The sequence below is a fragment of the Gorilla gorilla genome, chromosome 4, assembly GCF_029281585.2.
Source record: "Gorilla gorilla gorilla isolate KB3781 chromosome 4, NHGRI_mGorGor1-v2.1_pri, whole genome shotgun sequence".
Taxonomy (NCBI): domain Eukaryota; kingdom Metazoa; phylum Chordata; class Mammalia; order Primates; family Hominidae; genus Gorilla; species Gorilla gorilla.
The window spans coordinates 60,382,385-60,400,555 of NC_073228.2; the positions used below are offsets into that span (position 1 = coordinate 60,382,385).

The 18,171-nt window shown below is 41.0% G+C and overlaps 1 protein-coding gene and 1 pseudogene across 4 annotated transcripts in view; both read left to right on the top strand.

Annotated features, from left to right (window-relative positions):
• The window catches only part of MYO1D (myosin ID), a 384,944-nt gene that overhangs the window by 270,129 nt on the left and 96,644 nt on the right, over positions 1 to 18,171 (top strand). For 2 of the 4 annotated variants that reach the window (XR_010133616.1, XM_031011723.3), the window contains exon 22: positions 7,521 to 7,749. The exons of 1 other annotated variant lie outside the window; for it this stretch is intronic. Coding sequence is in view for 2 of the 3 variants with exons in the window: in XM_031011723.3 (XP_030867583.1) it covers positions 7,521 to 7,542 (22 nt within the window). In the remaining variant the exon portion in view is untranslated. Of the gene's footprint in view, positions 1 to 5,398; positions 5,517 to 7,520; positions 7,750 to 18,171 lie in introns of those variants that run through there. One more of the 4 variants, XM_055388511.2, reaches the window with a different exon arrangement.
• LOC129533826 (tigger transposable element-derived protein 1-like) lies at positions 1,055 to 2,185 on the top strand (annotated as a pseudogene).

An 18,171-nucleotide genomic window follows, 5' to 3' on the forward strand; every position in this document is an offset into this window, starting at 1 on the left:
TAAAAAGGAAACAAAACAAGACAAAGCATGTCCTCGAATAAATTTTTCCTCATCACCATGAGTTGAAGCCAGAACTTTCCTGGCATTTCCTTTCACATGAATCTTGAAACAAAAACCAACTAAGTATAAATTAGTCTCTCTTTCACCTCCTGCAGTCTTTATTCAATCCGGACCCATTATTTCTGCCTCTCCAAGTACACACCCATATATTTCATGTTTGCTAAAACATTTGAAGACAATCTTTAATAAAGTACAGATATACCTCGTCTTACTGTTCTTGGCATTATTACACTTCACAGATATTGTGGGTTTTATAAATTGAAGGTTTATGGCAACCCTGCATTGATCAAGTCTATTAGCGCCATTTTTCCAACAGCGTATGCTCACTTTGTGTCTCTGGACACTGGAAGAAGATGCCGTCTAGAACTTTCGTAGCTAGAGAGGAGAAGGTCAATGCCTAGCTTCAAAGGACAGGCTGACTCTTTTGTTAGGAGCTAACAAATTGCCACAGCAATTTTGATAATTCTCATAATATTTCAAAACTTTATATTGTTATTATCTGCTATGGTGGGCTTTGATCAGTGATCTTCGTTATTACTGTAATCATTTCAGGGCACCACAAACTGTACCCATGTAGGACAACAGACTTAACTGATCAATGTTGTGTGCGTTCTGACTGCTCCACTGACCATCTATTCCCTCGTCTCTCTTCCTCTCCTCAGGCTCCCCTATTCCCTGAGATACAACAAGATTGAAATTAGGTCAGTTAACAACCCTACAGTGGCTTTTAAATGTTCAAGTGAATGGGAGAGTTACACATCTCTCAGTTTATTTTAAAAACTAGAAGTGAGCCAGGTATCATGGCTCATTCCTGTGACCCCAGCACTTTGGGAAGTTAAAGCGGGAGGATTGCTTGAGGCCAGGAGTTCCAGACCAAGGTCTACGCAACATAGTGCGTACAAAAAAATTTAAAAGTTAGTCAAGCATGGTGGTGCACACCTGTAGTCTGTAGTCCCAGCTACTTAAGAGGCCGAATTCAAGGCTGCAGTGAGCGATGATCGTGCCACTGCACTCCAACCTGGGTGACAGAACAAGACCTTGTCTCAAAAAAAAAAAGGGGGGGGGGGGGAAGAAAAAGCTAGAAATGATTAAGCTTAGTGAGGAACGCAGGTTGAAAGCTGAGATAGGCCAAAAGCTGGGCCTCTTAAATTAAACAGCCCAGTTGTGAATGCAAAGGAAAAGTTCTTGAAGGAAATTAAAAGTGCTACTGCAGTGAATACACGAATAATAAGAAAGTGAAACAGTCTTATTGCTGATACGGAGAAAGTTTGAGTGGTCTGGATAAAAGCTCAAACCAGCCACAACATTCCCTTAAACCAAAGCCTAATGCAGAGCAAGGCCCTAAACTCTCTTAAATTCTTTGAAGGCTGAGAGAGGTGAGGAAGCTGCAGACGAAAAGTGGAAGCTAACAGAGGTTGGTTCATGAGAATTAAGAAAAGAAGACATCTCCATAACATAAAAGGGCAAGGTGAAGCAGCAAGTGATGATGGAGAAGCTGTGGCAAGTTATTCAGAAGATCTAGCTAAGATAATTGATTAAGGTGGCTACACGAAACAACAGATTTTTCAATGCAGACAAAATAGTCTTACACTGGAAGAAGATGCCATCTAGGACTTCCGTAGCTAGAGAGGAGAAGGTCAATGCCTAGCTTTAGAGGACAGGCTGACTCTTTTGTTAGGAGCTAATGCAGCTAGTGTCTTTAAGTTGAAGCCAGTGCTCACTGACTGTTCCAAAAATCCCAGGGCCCTTAAAATTACACAAAATCTACTCTGCCTGTGCTCTATAAATGAAACACAAGGCCTGGATGACAGCACATCTGTTTATAGCATAGTTTGCTGAATATTTTAAGCCCACTGTTGAGACCTGCTGCTCAGAAAAAAAAGATTCCTTTCAAAACATTACTATGCATTGACAATACATCTAGTTATCCAAGAGCACTGACGGAAATGTACAAAGCTTGATTAATGTTGTTCCCATGCCTACAAACACAGCATCTATTGTGCAGCCTGTGGATAAAGGAGTAATTTCAACTTTCAAGCCTAATTATTTAAGAAACACATTTCATGGCCGGGCACGGTGGCTCATGCCTATAATCCCAACACTTTTGGAGGCCGAGGTGGGCTGATCACCTGAGGTCAGGAGTTTGAGACCAGCCTGGCCAACATGGTGAAACCCCGTCTCTACTAAAAATACAAAAATTAGCCAGGCGTGGTGGCACACACCTGTAATCCCAGCTACTTGGGATGCTGAGATAGGAGAATTGCTTGAACCTGGGAGGTGGAGGTTGCAGTGAGCCAAGATCACACCACTGCACTCCAGCATGGGCAACAGAGTGAGACTCTGTCTCAAAAAAAAACAAAATGAAAGAAAAACATTTCATAAGGCCACAGCTGCCATAAATAGTGATTCCTCTGATGGATCTGGGCAAAGTAAACTGAAAACCTTCTGAAAAGGATTCACCATTCTAGATGCCACTAAGAACATTTGTGATTCATGGGAGGTCAAAATGTTAACACTAACAGAAGTTTGGAAAACATTGATTCCAACTCTCATGGATGGCTTTGAGGGGTTCAGGACTTCATTGGAGGAAGTTATTGCAGATGTGGTAGAAATAGCAAGAGAACTTGAATTGGAAGTGGAGCCTGAAGATGTGACTGAATTGCTGCAATCTCATGATAAAACTTGAATAGATGAGGACTAGCTTCTTATGGAAGAGCAGAGAAAGTGGTTTCTTAAGATGGAATCTACACCTGATGAAGATGCTGTTAACGTTGTTGAAATGATGACAAAGCATCTAAAATATTTTATAAACTTAGTTGATAAAGCAGTGACAGAGTTTGAGAGGATTGACTCCAATTTTGAAAGACATCCTATTATGGGTAAAATGCTCTCAAACAGCACCGCATGCTATAGAGAAATCTTTCATGAAAGCAAGAGTCAATGAATGTGGCAAACTTCATGGTTATCTTATTTAAAGAAATTGCCACAACCACCCCCGCCATCAGCAACCACCACCCTGATCAGTAAGCAGCCGTCAACATCAAGGCAAGACCCTCCAACAGCAAAAAGATTACAACTCACTGGAGACTCAGATGATCATTAGTATTTTTAGCATTTTTTGTTCTTCTTTAATATCCGCTTAATTAAAGGAGCACTCTCATTGGATTTAACTGAACATTCAACCGGCTTCTCTGTTATAGTTTGCTTATGTTCTTTTAAATCACACTTTCCTTATTGTTTTTAATTAAAGTATGTACAGTATTTAGACATGATGCTATTGTACACTTAATAGACTACAGTATAATGTAAACATAACTTTTATATGCACTGGAAAACCAAAAAAAATTGTGTGACTTGCTTTATTGTGATATTCACTTTATTGCAGTGGTCTGCACCCAAACCCAAAATATCTCCAGGTTATGCCTGTATATTCCAAAAGGTGACATTAAGAATATATAACAACCAGTATGGGTCAAGCACAGACCAGTCAGAACAGACACCATCCAGAAACACCTGATACCAGCAAGTCCAGGCTGTATTCCACAAATCAAAAATTCCACCATGGGGTGGGAAGACCCAAAGTCAAATACATTTGGGATATGCTAATGAAGTCAAACAGGTTTCTTTTTTTTTCTTTTTTGAAACAGAGTCTTGCTATGTCACCCAGGCTGGAGTGCAGTGGTGCAATCTCGGCTCACTGCAACCTCCGCTTCATGTATTCAAGCAATTCTCGTGCCTCAGGCTCCTGAGTAGCTGGAATTGCAGGCGTGTGTCACCATGCCCAGCTAATTTTTGTGTTTTTAGTAGAGATGGGATTTGGCCGTGTTGGCCAGGCTGGTTTCGAACTCCTGGCCTCAAGCAGTCCACCCGCCCTGGCCCCCCAAAATGCTGGGATTACAAGCGTGAGCCACTGTGCCTGGCCCTAACAGGTTTCTTTACTGCAGTACCTCTCCGAGTCATTAATATGCTTTTGTTCATTGTAAATGCTACCAATACAAGAACAAGAGAATTCTATCTATATTGATATAAAACCATTTCCAAATAAGAGGAAAAAAGGGCAAGGTACAGAATGGTGTGTGTACCGTACCACCATTTGTGTAAAGAAGTTGAAACGAGATTTCTTTTTTTTTTTTTTTTTTTTTTGAGACAGTTTTGCTCTGTCACCCAGGCTGGAGTGCAGTGGCACAATCTTGGCTCACTGCAACCTCCACCTTCCCAGGTTCAAGCAGTTCTCCTGCCTCAGCCTCTCGAGTAGCTGGGATTACAGGCACCTGCCAACATGGCTAATTTTTATAGTTTTAGTAGAGATGGGGTTTCACCATTTTGGCCAGGCTGGTCTTAAACTCCTGACCTCAGGTGATCCACCCTCCTCAGCCTCCCAAAGTGCTGGGATTACAAGCACCCGGCAAGAAGTTAAACCGGAAGATATCCGTATCTATCACTGGATAACTATATTATAGGTAGATATATCTCGATTTATATAGATAGATATATAGATATCTCCTGACTTTTTTTTTTTACAAAAATGGTGATATGCTACACATACCATCTGTACCTTGCCTTTTTCTCCTACTAAACAATGTATAGATATAGGTACAGATAGATATGTATACACACATATGATTATGTATAATACAGGCTATATCTGGGAAGATATTCAGGAAATGGATAACAGTGTTTGTCTCTAGAGAGGGAACTGAGACACCTCAGTACAGGGAGAAAGAGGTAGGAGGGAGATTTATTTGTTTTTCATGGTTAAATCTTCTGTGACCAATATGTGTGTTACTGATCTAAACTTTTTTCATTTTAATAATAAGTGGCAGCTAGTTTTTAGCATATCGTAGGTGGCTCTGAATTCATTATTATTTTGCTTTCCTGCTTAGAAAAGTAGAAAAGAACAGAAGAACTGTCCAAGTGAACAATCTCTCATAGCATTTCAATATATTGAAACAATCCCAAATATAGCCTCTTGGAATATTATCTTTCTGTATGGTCTTGTTGTATATATCACGTGAGCCTAAGGTGAGGTTTCTTTTTCTGTGGTTGTAGTGCCAGTGGTTTACAGAGGTTTTGAGTGTGGCTGACTTTTGGTTTGCGTTTCATTCTCAGCAGCAGCTACCTGCTGGTACTGAGCTTTTCTGCCCACTACTAAACAGATGGTCTCACGTTGGCTGCCCTAACTATGAAGTCACCAGAAACTCTGCAGTATTAAGCTGTCAAAGGACCCATCTGCCCTAAGCAGCTGTCCAGGCATTTGCCTGTCTGGATGCTGGAAACCTCAGTATAACTCCAATTGCAGGCATTAAAATTTCTTATTTTTCCTGTTCTCTTTCTGTAGATGCAAGCCAGAAATCAATGCCATCTGCTTCTTGTTCTTCTTTAATATCTGCTTAATTAAAGGAGCACTGTTACTGGATTTAACTGAACATTCGACCAGCTTCTCAGTTGTAGTTTGTGTATGTTCTTTATAACTCACACTTAGAGCCATGGGGAGACCCATACCGATAAGCAGGCCAGCAGTTGCTGGCTGCACATTGCTGTCACTGCCGTGGCAGTACAGGTGAGGAGCCAGGGGAGGTGAGGCCTCCTGACAAGAGGTGAAGGAGGCAGAGGATGGGGCCACCTCCCAAAGGTCCCAGCGCCTGGCCCTCCCCGTCCAGCAGAGCTGCTGCTCACGCCTTCTGCTGCACCTGCAGTGAGGCTCCTCTGCCCCGACCCTGAATACCCGTTTCCATGGCCCTTGATCTATGTTCCCAGACTGCTCTCTTTGAATGCCTGGCCACTCATTTTAATAGTTTATATTCCATAAGCAAAATAAAGGTACGCCATGTCAATTGCCAGCTGCGGAGGACTGGTTGATTAAATTTTGGTCCATCAAATTTAGGGTATTTGAGCTATTTAAAATAATTATTGAAGGCACCTGACTTATGGGGGACAGAAAAGTGAGTGGCCACAATTCCCTTTCCTCTGCCTTCCAATAGAGATACACGTGAAAACACAGGAAGCAAGGACACCTTTCTGTAGTGCTGGAAACTAGAAATATGACTCAATCCTGGACCTGCCAAGAGGGGCGTCCTTCACCCCTGCTCATGTATCGTCTCACCAGGTCTTCCCTGACTGTCCTCTGGAGAATAGCAATTCACCCTGTCCCACCACACCCTGTCCCCAAACCCCCCTAATCTTTCCCCATGGCTGTCAACTCCACCTGACATGCTGTATCTTTACTTGTGTATTGTATATATTCCAACTGGAATACAAGCTTTATGTAAGCAGAGACTTTATTTCTATTGTTCCCTGCAGTTTCCCTAGTGCCCAAAACAGTGCCTGGCACACAGAAGGTTCCCTGTAAATAACTGTTGAATACTCATTGTTAAACAGAGAATTGCTGACTGATAGGCCCCACTCGCGGTAGGGCGTTTCTAGCCCTTCCTACTGATAGGTGCACCTTGCCCACCAGAAGATGGTAACTCAATCCTTCTCCTGTATGAAAGAAAGGAAAAATTCTTCTGATAGTTTCCTTCCCTTTATGAATACCTCTTTTCCTTTTTTTAAGTTATTTTTCTGACACAATGATTATACATATTTATGGGATACAGTGATATTTTGATACCTGTATACAAGGTATAATGATCAAATCAAGGTAATTAGCATATCTGTCACCTCAGACATTTATCATTTCTTTTTGTTAGGAACATTGAAAATCCTCTCTTCTAGCTATTTGAAAATATGCAATAAATTGTTAATTGTGACCGATTACAGATAAGATTACAGAATAGGGTTCTATATTCACCCTGCAGTGCTAGAGAATGCTAGAACTCATTCCTCCTCTCTAGCTGTAATTTTATATCCGTTAACCAACTTCTGGCTATCCCTGCCACTTGCCAGCCTTCATACCACCATATGAATGTCTCTTTTCTTGATTGATTCCAGGATTACAGGGCTAAGCAATGTAATATGTGTGGGACAGAAGGGAGGAGGCATTTCAAGATATTAAATCAGCAACTAAAAGGGCTGTGGGCTGGAAGAGCCATGAGTATGTTGAATGCTGGGGGCTGCAGCTTTCCATTCACTTTTCTTTAACAACTACAGAACTAGAAATAATTTCAGACTCTCCTTGTCAGTGAGCTGACAAGGAAGCAGGATGTAGGAATTCCTACTCAGATCAGCAGTTTCATAATAAGTAGAAGACTTTGAAACCACAACTAGAGTCTGTGCACACAAGCCAGCTCTCCAGCTTAAAAACTGATAAATGATTTTGGCTACAAACAGGTGGGCTGTAAGAAGGAGCCCCAAAAAATCCATATGCCCTTTATGTAAGAACATCAGAACTGAATAGATGTCTCCTTAGTTGGGAGGCCTATAAAGGAAGATATTAACAGTAAGAGAGATATAGATATTATAAGACCTAAAAGAAAAAGCCTATTTCTGAAAAGGCCAATAATATAAAATTTATGTTACAGAAACCATCTGCTTATACTCTGAATAAAATTCAAGAAAGCATAGATTCTACATAAACAGGCCCAAGATTACATGGCAAACTGAGATGAAGAGGATGCTGGCTGAGAAACAAACAAAAGTGTTCAATTATTTGAATGAAGTAAGGAAAGATATTTTAAAATGTAAATCAACATTAAAATCTGAAAATGGCACAGTTGATATTGCAGAAAATAGAATTGATGTGAAAGGAAAGTTTGAAGTCTCTCAGTGTGCAGAATTTACTGTTATAATGGGCAACATGTTAACTTTCTTAGCAATATACAAAATAAGGGTACATCTTACAGAGAAGGCATCTTATATTCAATAAAATATGGTAATTTAAAACATACAAAAAGAAAATATGTCTGTACTGAATGCACTTTTTCTGAAGCTCCAGAGAGCCTACTTTGTTATCATGATGACCTTTTTTAATTTCAAGAGTTAACTAAATATATGTAATTCTCCAGCTTAAAAGCTGAGAAATGATTTTGGCTACAAAGAAGTGGGCTATAAGAAGGAGCCCCGAAGAGTCCATATGCCCCTTTATGTAAGAACACCAGGACTGAATAGATGTCTGCTTTTAATATATATAACTGGTTTTGTTTTGTTTTTTTGAGATGGAGTCTCACACTGTCACCCAGGCTGGAGTGCAATGGCACCATCTCGGCTCACTGCAACCTCTGCCTGCCAGGTTCATGCAATTTTCCTGCCTCAGCCTCCCAGGTAGCTGGGATTACAGGCATGCTCCACCACGCCCGGCTAATTTTTTGTGCTTTTAGTAGAGACGGGGTTTCACTATGTTGGCCAGACTGGTCTCGAACTCCTGACCTCATGATCCGCCCGCCTCAACTTCCCAAAGTGCTGGGATTATAGGCATGAGCCCCAACGCCCAGCCAATATATATAACTCTTCTTTATATATAACTATGTTTATAGTTAATCCTTGAAATTATAAAGTATGTATTAAACACACAGACCTGGGAGTGGAATGAGATTCTCTTACAAAGGAACAAAAATTAGGATTCCCTCCGTCTTCTGTACTGCAGCAGTAAATGCCAGAATCCTGTGGAGCAACATCTTTAGTCTTCTAAGGAGAAGAGGTTAGAGAGCAACAATTGTATGCCCAACCAAGTTGTCATTTGTGTTTAGCAGACAAACGAGCCTCAGAAAGCATGCTACTGGGGCTCTCTGGAGGAGGAGCAGCTGTGATCCAGGAGTCAAATGCTGTCACAATCTCCATCTCTCATCTTCACATCTCTTGTCTTGCCAGGTTCACTCTCCTGTAGTGGTGGCTTCCACATGGCTGGAAATGTCTCCAAATAACTCTGTATCTCCTTTTCCAGCCTTGCCACCAGTGGGAAATTAAGAGAATGTTCTCTGGGCTATTGTCCTAAAACCCCAGGGAAATGTTCCCACTTACTCAATAACTGTGGCCAGAGTAATGATTGTCATGGCATGGGTAAGACACCTACCCCAGTGAGAGTCACTTTGGCCAGAGAAGTGGTGTCTTCCAAGAACATGGAAGTCTCCAGTAAAATCTGAGGAAGAGCATGTTTTGGAAGAGAGTGAAGCAGAGTGGGGTGGGAGTGACTGGGGACGAAGTGTACGGGGCCAGCATTTCCCGAAAGAAGCGGAAGTGATACGGTACTGGGCAAGAAAAACAAATGGTTTCACATTGTTTTGTTTTGTTGGGTTTTTTTTCAGTGCTATACACAGTTTTGTTTGTTTTTAGTTTTATGGTTCCAGTCATTTCCAGAGTTATTACTTAGGTCAGTAAGTCTTTTTCCTTGCCCCTACATTGTTGTACTTTACACAAGTTATATCAAACATTTGTAACACAGCTAGATTGTTTTCTCACAGTTCCATCTTATTCTGGCATCCCCTCCCCTCCTGGTTGGTATTTTTAAGGTGCTATATGGATTTTGACAAATGCAGTGTCATGTATCCACCACTGTAGTACCATATAAAATAATTTTATTTTTATTTTTTGCTTGTTAAAATTATTGTTGGTATAAATACCAAATTGACTAAAGAGTTAATTGTAAAAACTGAAATCATAAAAGAATTAGGTAAAATAAAGGATAAATCCAAAAGAACGATTAATAACTCTACACAACGACATTGATGCATCCATCTTAAGTGCATGTTGCTAAGTGAAAGAAGACAGTCCGAGAAGCCTACATACTGTATTATTCCACTTATGTGACATTCTGGAAAAGGTAAAACTATAGAGATGGCAAAGCCTGTGGTTACCAGGGGTTTGGAGATGAGGGAGGGTTAAAAAGGTGAAGCACTGGGGATTTTTGATGGCTATAAAATTATTCCATGTACATTTCTGGGGAACCTGGTGCTAAACCATTCTTGGACAACCTGCTTCTGGGTCAGGGTTTTGTACATAGCAGAGTGGCTCTCTTGCTGTAATTATTGAGTCAGCCCTTGACATAAGGGTGTGTAAGATATAATAAAGAGAAAACACATTGTTTTTAATTGGGAAAACTTAGAAACCATATAAAAGTTCATCAAAACAAACATGGTTAAATACTTGATGGTATTTCCATATAATTAAGAAGCATGCAGCCATGAAAAAGACTATGACAGTCTTTCTTTATCAGGGGTCCTTAAAGTGTGGGCTCCATCAGCATTAGAATAACCTGAAGGTGTTTTTTCAAAAGGCAGCTCCCCGGGCCCATCCCAGGCCCTCTAAATCAGACCCTCCAGGAACCTACATGCTTAGTAAGCTACCCAGGTGATCCCTATGCTCAAGCTTGATGGCCACTGGTTTCATGAACTGACATAGAAAATGACCAGAATGAGCACATCATGTTTTCATATGGCCAGTTTGCTGATGCCATTGCGATGAAAGTAGGGTTTTTTTTTTTCATGAAATCACCAAAGATTCATGTTTTTGAAATTGGTGACAAGTGCAAAAGAAACATCCCCTACTGCCCCAGTGAAGAAAGGTGGGATGGAAAGAGGGCTGAGGCTCAGAGAAAAGGGGTAAAGAAGGAATGGAGAGTAGAATTGAGTGGAGGATTACAGAGAAATCACACAGAACCAGGATCCTGTTTACCACATCCACTTGTCCTAGAAAGAGCCGCCTGTCATTCTGAGCAATGGTTTTTAATTACCCTAAGAAGTTCGCAGTGAGGGCCCACCTGCCCACTTCCAGATAGGAAACTCCACCTGCAAAGAGCAGGCTTCCACATAATGAACTTAACCTATTTATATGCACTCACTCCCACCTGCTATACACAAAAGAGTACAGAGAGAAATCTTAAAAGGTTTTCAGTGTGACTAAGCTGGGGCAAAAATCAAACAATGTTAAAGTGTAACAGCTGTTGTGTACTGTGAGCAATCCACTGACTTTCCATCTCTCCCTATGCACGGTGCCTATCTGCACTGAGAAGCGGCTGCCCTTGGGCAGAGCTCACCAAGAGGTTGTGCAGGGGCACAGTCATCCTCAGCTTTACCTGCCTTGATGACGGGAGATTTTCTGGGGATTTTTGTGCAAATCAAAGATTCTTATTTGCTTTGTGACGTGTTCATCATTGCCTTTTATGTTGAAAGAGTGAATCCAAAAATACTGGAAAACTGATCTTTTCATCATTTCCGCAGGTAGCTATTGTACCTTTAGAGTAATCATATTACTTTTTAAAGGCCGTAGCTCTAAACCTTACAATATATGTTAAAACAGAGATCTTCCTGTGAGGTATTCATGAATTCACCAAATGATTAGTGAATAATACCATGCTATCTGTTGGAATTTTTTCCTAAATTGAATGTCAGATATAACTCTTTAACTTAATGCAATTTTTAAAAAGCTCTCTTAATGTGTTTATTTCAGGTCTTAGCAGCTATATTGGAATCAGGAGTTTATATAAGCATAATATACTCAGTGAAGTGTTTTATCTGCCACAAACACTGTTCTATTTTTATACCATCATTCAGCATGCATTCACTAAGCACCCATCACAGGTCAGGCTGCGGGTGGTAGGAGGGATACCAAGAAGAACCCTGCGGTCCTTTCCAGTCCTTTCCCTTCAAACAGCTCTTAATCCCATGAAAAGACAGCATGTACATTACACTGCCTGGTACGTACTGTAATAAAACCATGGACAAAGGCCATGGAAACACACGGGATAAACTAGCCCTCTTTGCCTACCAGAGTCAGGAGATCCCTGGCAGAGCAAATGATCACCCAGTTGGGTCTTCAAGTCTAGTTGGAGGTTATGAGCTGGGGGATGAGGTGAGATGCTCCCCATAGAAGGGAGGAGAATATGCAAAAACTTGATGGAGCTGGTACATTTGGAGAGTTGAGTGATTGCAGGGCACCAAAGGGGCTGTATGTAGCAAGAAATGAGACTGGAAAAATAAGTAGAAGCTTATAAAAGCCTATGCCAATGAATTTGAACTTTATCATATAAGTAATGGGGAGAAGTAAGTATAAAAATATAAAACTGCCCAACAAGACAAAGCCTGAAGACACAGATGTCACCTAGCCTGTACATGCTCAAGAATGCAAAATAATTGTTCACTTAAGGGAAGTGGGAACTTGAGGAACACTAGTTGATATGTAATACATCTGTGGGCCCCACATGCCAAAAAGAGTTAATTGAACAGAGAAAGAGCTAGCAAGATAGAAGTTACAAAGGCAGGTGTTAAACCTCAGTAATAAAACCAGAAATCAAAAATCCTCATGGAGTAAAAACTATAACAAAATTCTTTAGCTTTTGTAGCTTCCCTGAAATTGTTATTTTGCCACCCCTTTAGTAATTAGCAATAAAAATCCCTAGAATGAGAAGGACCTAGATTTTTACCTTCAGGGTCAGCAAGGAAGCACGAAGTTAAAGAAGCTTCCTCCTGTTCTACAGCTGTTCGTAGGGAGAGAAGATTCTCAAGGGACAGTGTGAATGATGGAAATGTTAAATTGAGGAGGAGGCGGAGCTTGGGTGTGGAGGCATTTATTGTTTGGTCTGTCCAGTAATCCCTTCTTCTGGGACCTTCCTCTCCCCTGTCACACTTCTGCATGGTCCGACGAGAGGCACCACATCCTTACATCGCCCTACTCCCTGGAAAGAGCTGAGTACAGGGCACAGGTAGTATCTGACCCAACCTGGACCACTTTCCCCATCCCTCAAGATTTTTGGGCTTTGGATCAGAGAAGACTTATAATTCATTACCTCTCCTATGCATGAAGGCAAAACATTTGGGAGCTGTGGCTCAACACGTTTCCAAAGGTGAGAAGTTGGGTTCAGTAAGAGAGAACAGCGTAGAGCATAGGGAACCCACGGGGAGCAGCAGGACTCAAGGTGAAGCAGGACCTGAAACTTCCAAGCCCCAGGTCTGCCTCCCCACGAGGCCGGCCACCTTGTGGCCATCAGACTGTATGCCGTTTGTTGATTTTGTGTGACCTAAAGCAGGCCAATTTGTCAAAAACCAGTTCACAAATATGCAGTTCACAAATATGACACTGTTGTACTGTACACTTGGAAATTGTTGGGAGGGTGAATTTTATTCTCTTGCAGGGGCAGTGGGGTGCCACAAGTTTTGTTTTTGTTTTTTGTGGGGGTTTTTTTTGTTTTATTTTGTTTGTTTGTTTTTTGAGGCAAAATTTTGCTCTGTCACCCAGACTGGAGTGCAGTGGTGGGATCTCGGCTCACTGCACCCTCCACCTCCTGAGTTCAAGCGATTCTCCTGCCTCAGCCTCCCAAGTAGCTGGGACTACAGGTGTCCACCACCACGCCCAGGCTAATTTTTAGTAGAGATGGGGTTTCACCATGTTGGCCAGGCTGGTCTTAAACTCCTGGCCTCAAGAGATCCACCTGTGTCGGCCTCCCAAAGTTCTGAGATTACAGGCTGAGCCACCATGCCCAGCCTTTGCCACAGTTTTTTAAATGGATTTTAAAAATTAGTTCACCAGAAGTCAGTTTGCCCAATACCAGTTCATGGAAGTTATAAAAATTTGTGAAGTTACCAAAAACTAGTCTTGAAAAAACTCCTTGAATATGTCCCTTCTAACAGCTTTTTAATACATGTTCAGGGTGAAAAAAACTAAGGCTCTTGGGTTGGTTTAGTCTTTTTATTAAGTGGAGCAGAAAAAAATGGACTTCACTCAAATGTACAGGTATGCTGTTTGGAGTTTATTTTGAACGATCAGAGAAGGACATCCCTCTGTCAGATGCATCCAAAGAACTAGCAAGCATGTGTGTCTTTTATCAGGCATCGTGCCCTTAAAGGGGCTCCTCCCAGATAGCAGTGCCAGATACTAGGGTTTGACTGTCAGAAATAAGCAACCTACATTTCAGGTCATGCAGATCCACATTTTTCCTAGAAGGTAGCTCTACACACTGTCCAACCAGCAACTGTCAAAATCCACAGATTTTAGCATTTCCTATGGGGACTTTAGCTTATCCTAAATTCTGAAATCTTCTTTGTTATTTTCCATTTGATATTTAGCTTTCTTCTATCAAATTTGCCAGATGACTAATTCATCTAATTTACCAAATTTATAGATTTACCAAAAATGTGTTTCTTTTGACTCTTTATATAAAGTATACAATTCAGCTAGGTGAGATGGCAATTAATAGCTTTTGAGGATTTCTACAAAGTTCTAATTGATTGATTTTCATTTTGTTTTCATAACAACAGTTTAAGGAATGGTCCGTTTGTTTCTGGCCCTGCTGCTGCAGCTGGAAGTAGCTGGAACAGAGGAGAGAAGGGAAGAAAGGAGAGTCTGTGCCCAGTGCATCTGGGCCGCCAATCCCACAGGGAAGGGAAGCTGAAGAGCAGAGGGAGGGGAAGACTAGGGGGCCAAGAAGGGGTAGGCTGAAGGGTGGGAGAGAGGCTGAAGGCCCAAGAACCCCAGGTATTCACAGCCTCCATTGACCCTGCTAGTTCATCCAACAAAAATTGGATAAACAAAACTCAGCCTTGTTAAATATGCAAATTTGGTAAATTTGGCAAACTAGTCATTCAGCAGATGACTTTTGGTGAATTCACCATTTGGCAAGTGACTTTTTTTTTTTTTTTTTGAAACGGAGTTTCACTCTTATCACCCAGGCTGGAGTGCAGTGGCACGATCTTGGCTCACTGCAACCCCCACCTCCTGGGTTCAAGCAATTCTTCTGCCTCAGCCTCCCGAGTAGCTGGGATTACAGGTGCCCACCACCACGCCTGGCTAATTTTTGTATTTTTAGTAGAAACGGGGTTTCACCATGTTGGCCAAGCTGGTCTCAAACCCCTGACCTCAAGTGTTCCGCTCACCTCAGCTTCCCAAAGTGCTGGAATTACAGGCGTGAGCCACAGCCCCTGGCCTGGCAAGTTACTTTTTACTCAATGAATTGTCCTAGTTCTTAACAACTTTTCCTTTTTGCTTAAGTCACTATGAATTGAGTTTATGTAACTTGCATCCAACAGAGTCCTAACCTAATGAGTCTTGGAAAAACTAGTAACAAAAATGAGAGAGGAGCACTGCTTGTTGTTACAAGGGTAGGAAAGACATCACCGTTTAGAGAAAATGGTATCATGTTAAAGAAACTTGTTTTCATCATACCCATCAAGAAATAAGTTTTTGAAACGAAGAACAAGCATCAAGAGGGAATTTAAAGCCCAGCTAGGAAAAGAGGACTGCTGGATGCTTTATTAATTCACACCCCAGGCCAGATGACTCACATCCTGAGACACTGGAAAGCATCTTCGTATGAACCCCCATTCACTCTCAGAAATCTTTGAGCAGTCATGGAGAGTGGAAAAGGGCCAGGAGACTGAAGGCAGGTAAAGGTTTTCCTTGTGCAAATGTGAACACAGATGCAAAAATTATATATAATTATTGTTGAACCTGGCATAAATCTTCAGCAAAATTCTAAAATTGTCATAGTTTATACGTACTTAGAGGAAAAAAGCAACCAAAGAAAGCATAAGTTCAGTGAGAAGAAATTGGGTAAAACTAACACAATTTTTCTTAAACAATGACTTGAATGAAGACATACTTACAAATATGCAAATAAGAAAAACCCAGGAAGGATAACTTATATTTTGATGACAAGTTAGGATTCAAAGTATCTTGACAAACTAGAATAATGAGAAGAAACCACACAACTATATAAATGTAAAATTCTGCTTTGGGTTCAGAATGTCATTTGCACACATAGGGAATAGGAAAGCCTCTGGGCCCATTCCATCCCCAAGATGCTAGAATCTGTGATTCTTTCAGTTATAGGCAATACTAGAGTGGAGATGAGAAACTTACCACCAGAGAAGAGAGGAAGAGATCATTCTATCAGATTAATTTTTCCCCCTAAATTTTAAGAGGATGAGGGACATAGTATTTTCTAGAGCTTAGAACATGGACAAAGGCTCAGAAAACGAATTCTTATGGTTTGCTCAGGTGTTTCTCCATGGCATGCATTCCTTACCAGACCCTCTGCAAATCCCAGACTTCTCTGTTCAATGGGGAAAGGTTTGTTCTATTGAATTCAAAGACCATCCTCTAACTTGTCTTAAAAAGGTAATAGCAATTGCTTCCTTTAGCTTCTCTTTGACGCGTAGAGAAATTATTCCAAAGCCTCCTTTTCTTCAATATTTGAAACCAAAAGAAGTAGCCGACATGATATTTATGGTCAAAAAAAAAGTTTTTTGCACTTAATATTTTTTATTTTTGGTCTTTAGCTGTCTCAAAAAAATATGGAATGTTGAATTTCCTATAATTGTTACGTATTAATTGTATAACCAGAAAAAATTATTTAAACATTAATACGAGACTATTTTATTTTAGACTGCCCTTCCTTTTTTTTTTTTTTTATTTTGAGACAGATTCTTGCTCTGTTGCCCAGACTGGAGTGCTGGAGTGCAGTGGCGCGATCTCAGCTCACTGCAACCTCCGCCTCCCACGTTCAAAAGATTCCCTTGCCTCAGCCTCCTGAGTAGCTGGGATTACAGGCGCCCGCTACCACACCTGGCTAATTTTTGTATTTTTAGGAGAGACAAGGTTTCACCATGTTGGCCAGACTGGTCTCGAACTCCTGACCTCAGGTGATCCTCCCACCTCGGCCTCTCAAAGTGCTCGGATTACAGGCGTGAGCCACCCTGCCTGGCCAGACTGCCCTTTCTTACAGAAACAAAGCAACTAGTAGCCAGTAAATTCACATAAAATTTTCATAGTGGAAAAAATCCCCATGCAACAATCGCTAGTAAGACAGAATCATTACTAAATGAAGCAAAGAGTTATATCTGGTCTTAGGAAGAAAGATACCAGGCCTAGAATGTCATTTACAAAATGAAAAGAATCTGAGGGTATAAGAAGAAAAGAAATTTAGATATAAAATAGAAAAGGAAAGCGACCTTACAGAACCAGATGATTCAGAGAACTCTTTGTCAGAAAAAAGAAAAAAAAATGAGAGAACAATTTGTTAAAGAATATTATATTTCTTGCTAACCAAGACAAATGAAAACAACCCAAGCCCAGCCTAGCTAAATTATGCCATCAGAATTAGTAACTTTCCACATCTGAGGCTTCTTTGATGCATGGAAATTCTTGGCCTTCTGTGCTTGGCATATGCTTTGAATTAACAGACCTATTAGGAATGAGTATTTGACAGGAAACAGACAATGTGGCTTCTAGTCCTAACTCTGCCACCAGCTAGCTATAGGCCTTTGAGCAAATCAATGTTTTTTTGTCCCATAGTTTATCAAAAGACAGCTCCAAATTTGTTCATTCCTTTAAAATATGTATTTCTTTTTACAAGATGAAAAAGTTCTGGGCCAGGTGCTATGGCTCATGCCTGTAATTCCAGCACTTTGGTAGGCTGAGGCAGGAGGATCAGGAGTTTGAGACCAAGCTGAGCAACATGGCAAGACTCTTGTCTCTTCAAAAAAATTTAAAAATTAGCAGGGTGTGGTGGCATGCACCTGTAGTACCAGCTACTCCAACTCCAAAGGCTGAGGCAGGCGGGAGGATCACTTGAGGCCAGGAGGTCAAGGCTGCAGTGAGCTATTCCAGCCTGGATGACAGTGTGAGACCCTGGCTCGAAAAAAAAAAAAAAGTTCTGAAGATCTATTTCACAACAGTGGCAGTGGAAATATTACTACTGAACTGTATACTTGAAAATAGTTAAGATGGTAAAAGAATAATGTAAAAGTCAGTGTTGGTTGGCCAGCATCATAGAAACCAGAAAAATCTATTTCTTGAGGTTCAGTCACATATCAGACATTTTAGACACAAGGATGCAAAGACCAACCTCCTGCCATTGGTTATTGTCTTATCAAGGAAAACAAATGTATCATGTATAATACGTTTGTAGAAGTATAAAGAAAGTGGTTTAAAGCACAGAGGTAAAAGTACATCTTTAGACAGAAGTGAGATTTGGGGAAAATATCATAAAAAATAGGTAGTATTTGTTCTGGATACGAGAATGAAGATGGTCCCTAAAAGGTAGGACACAGCTGGACATGGTGGTTCACGCCTGTAATCCCAGCACTTTGGGAGGCTGAGGCTGGGGGATCACTTGAGCCCAGGAGTTCGAGGGCAGCCCAGAACTGCCACAGATGTTAGAAATCACCAGTAACAACATTAAAATAATTATTACAACTGTGTTTTAACAAAAATTAAAGATGTGCAAGATATCAAAAAAGACCCAAC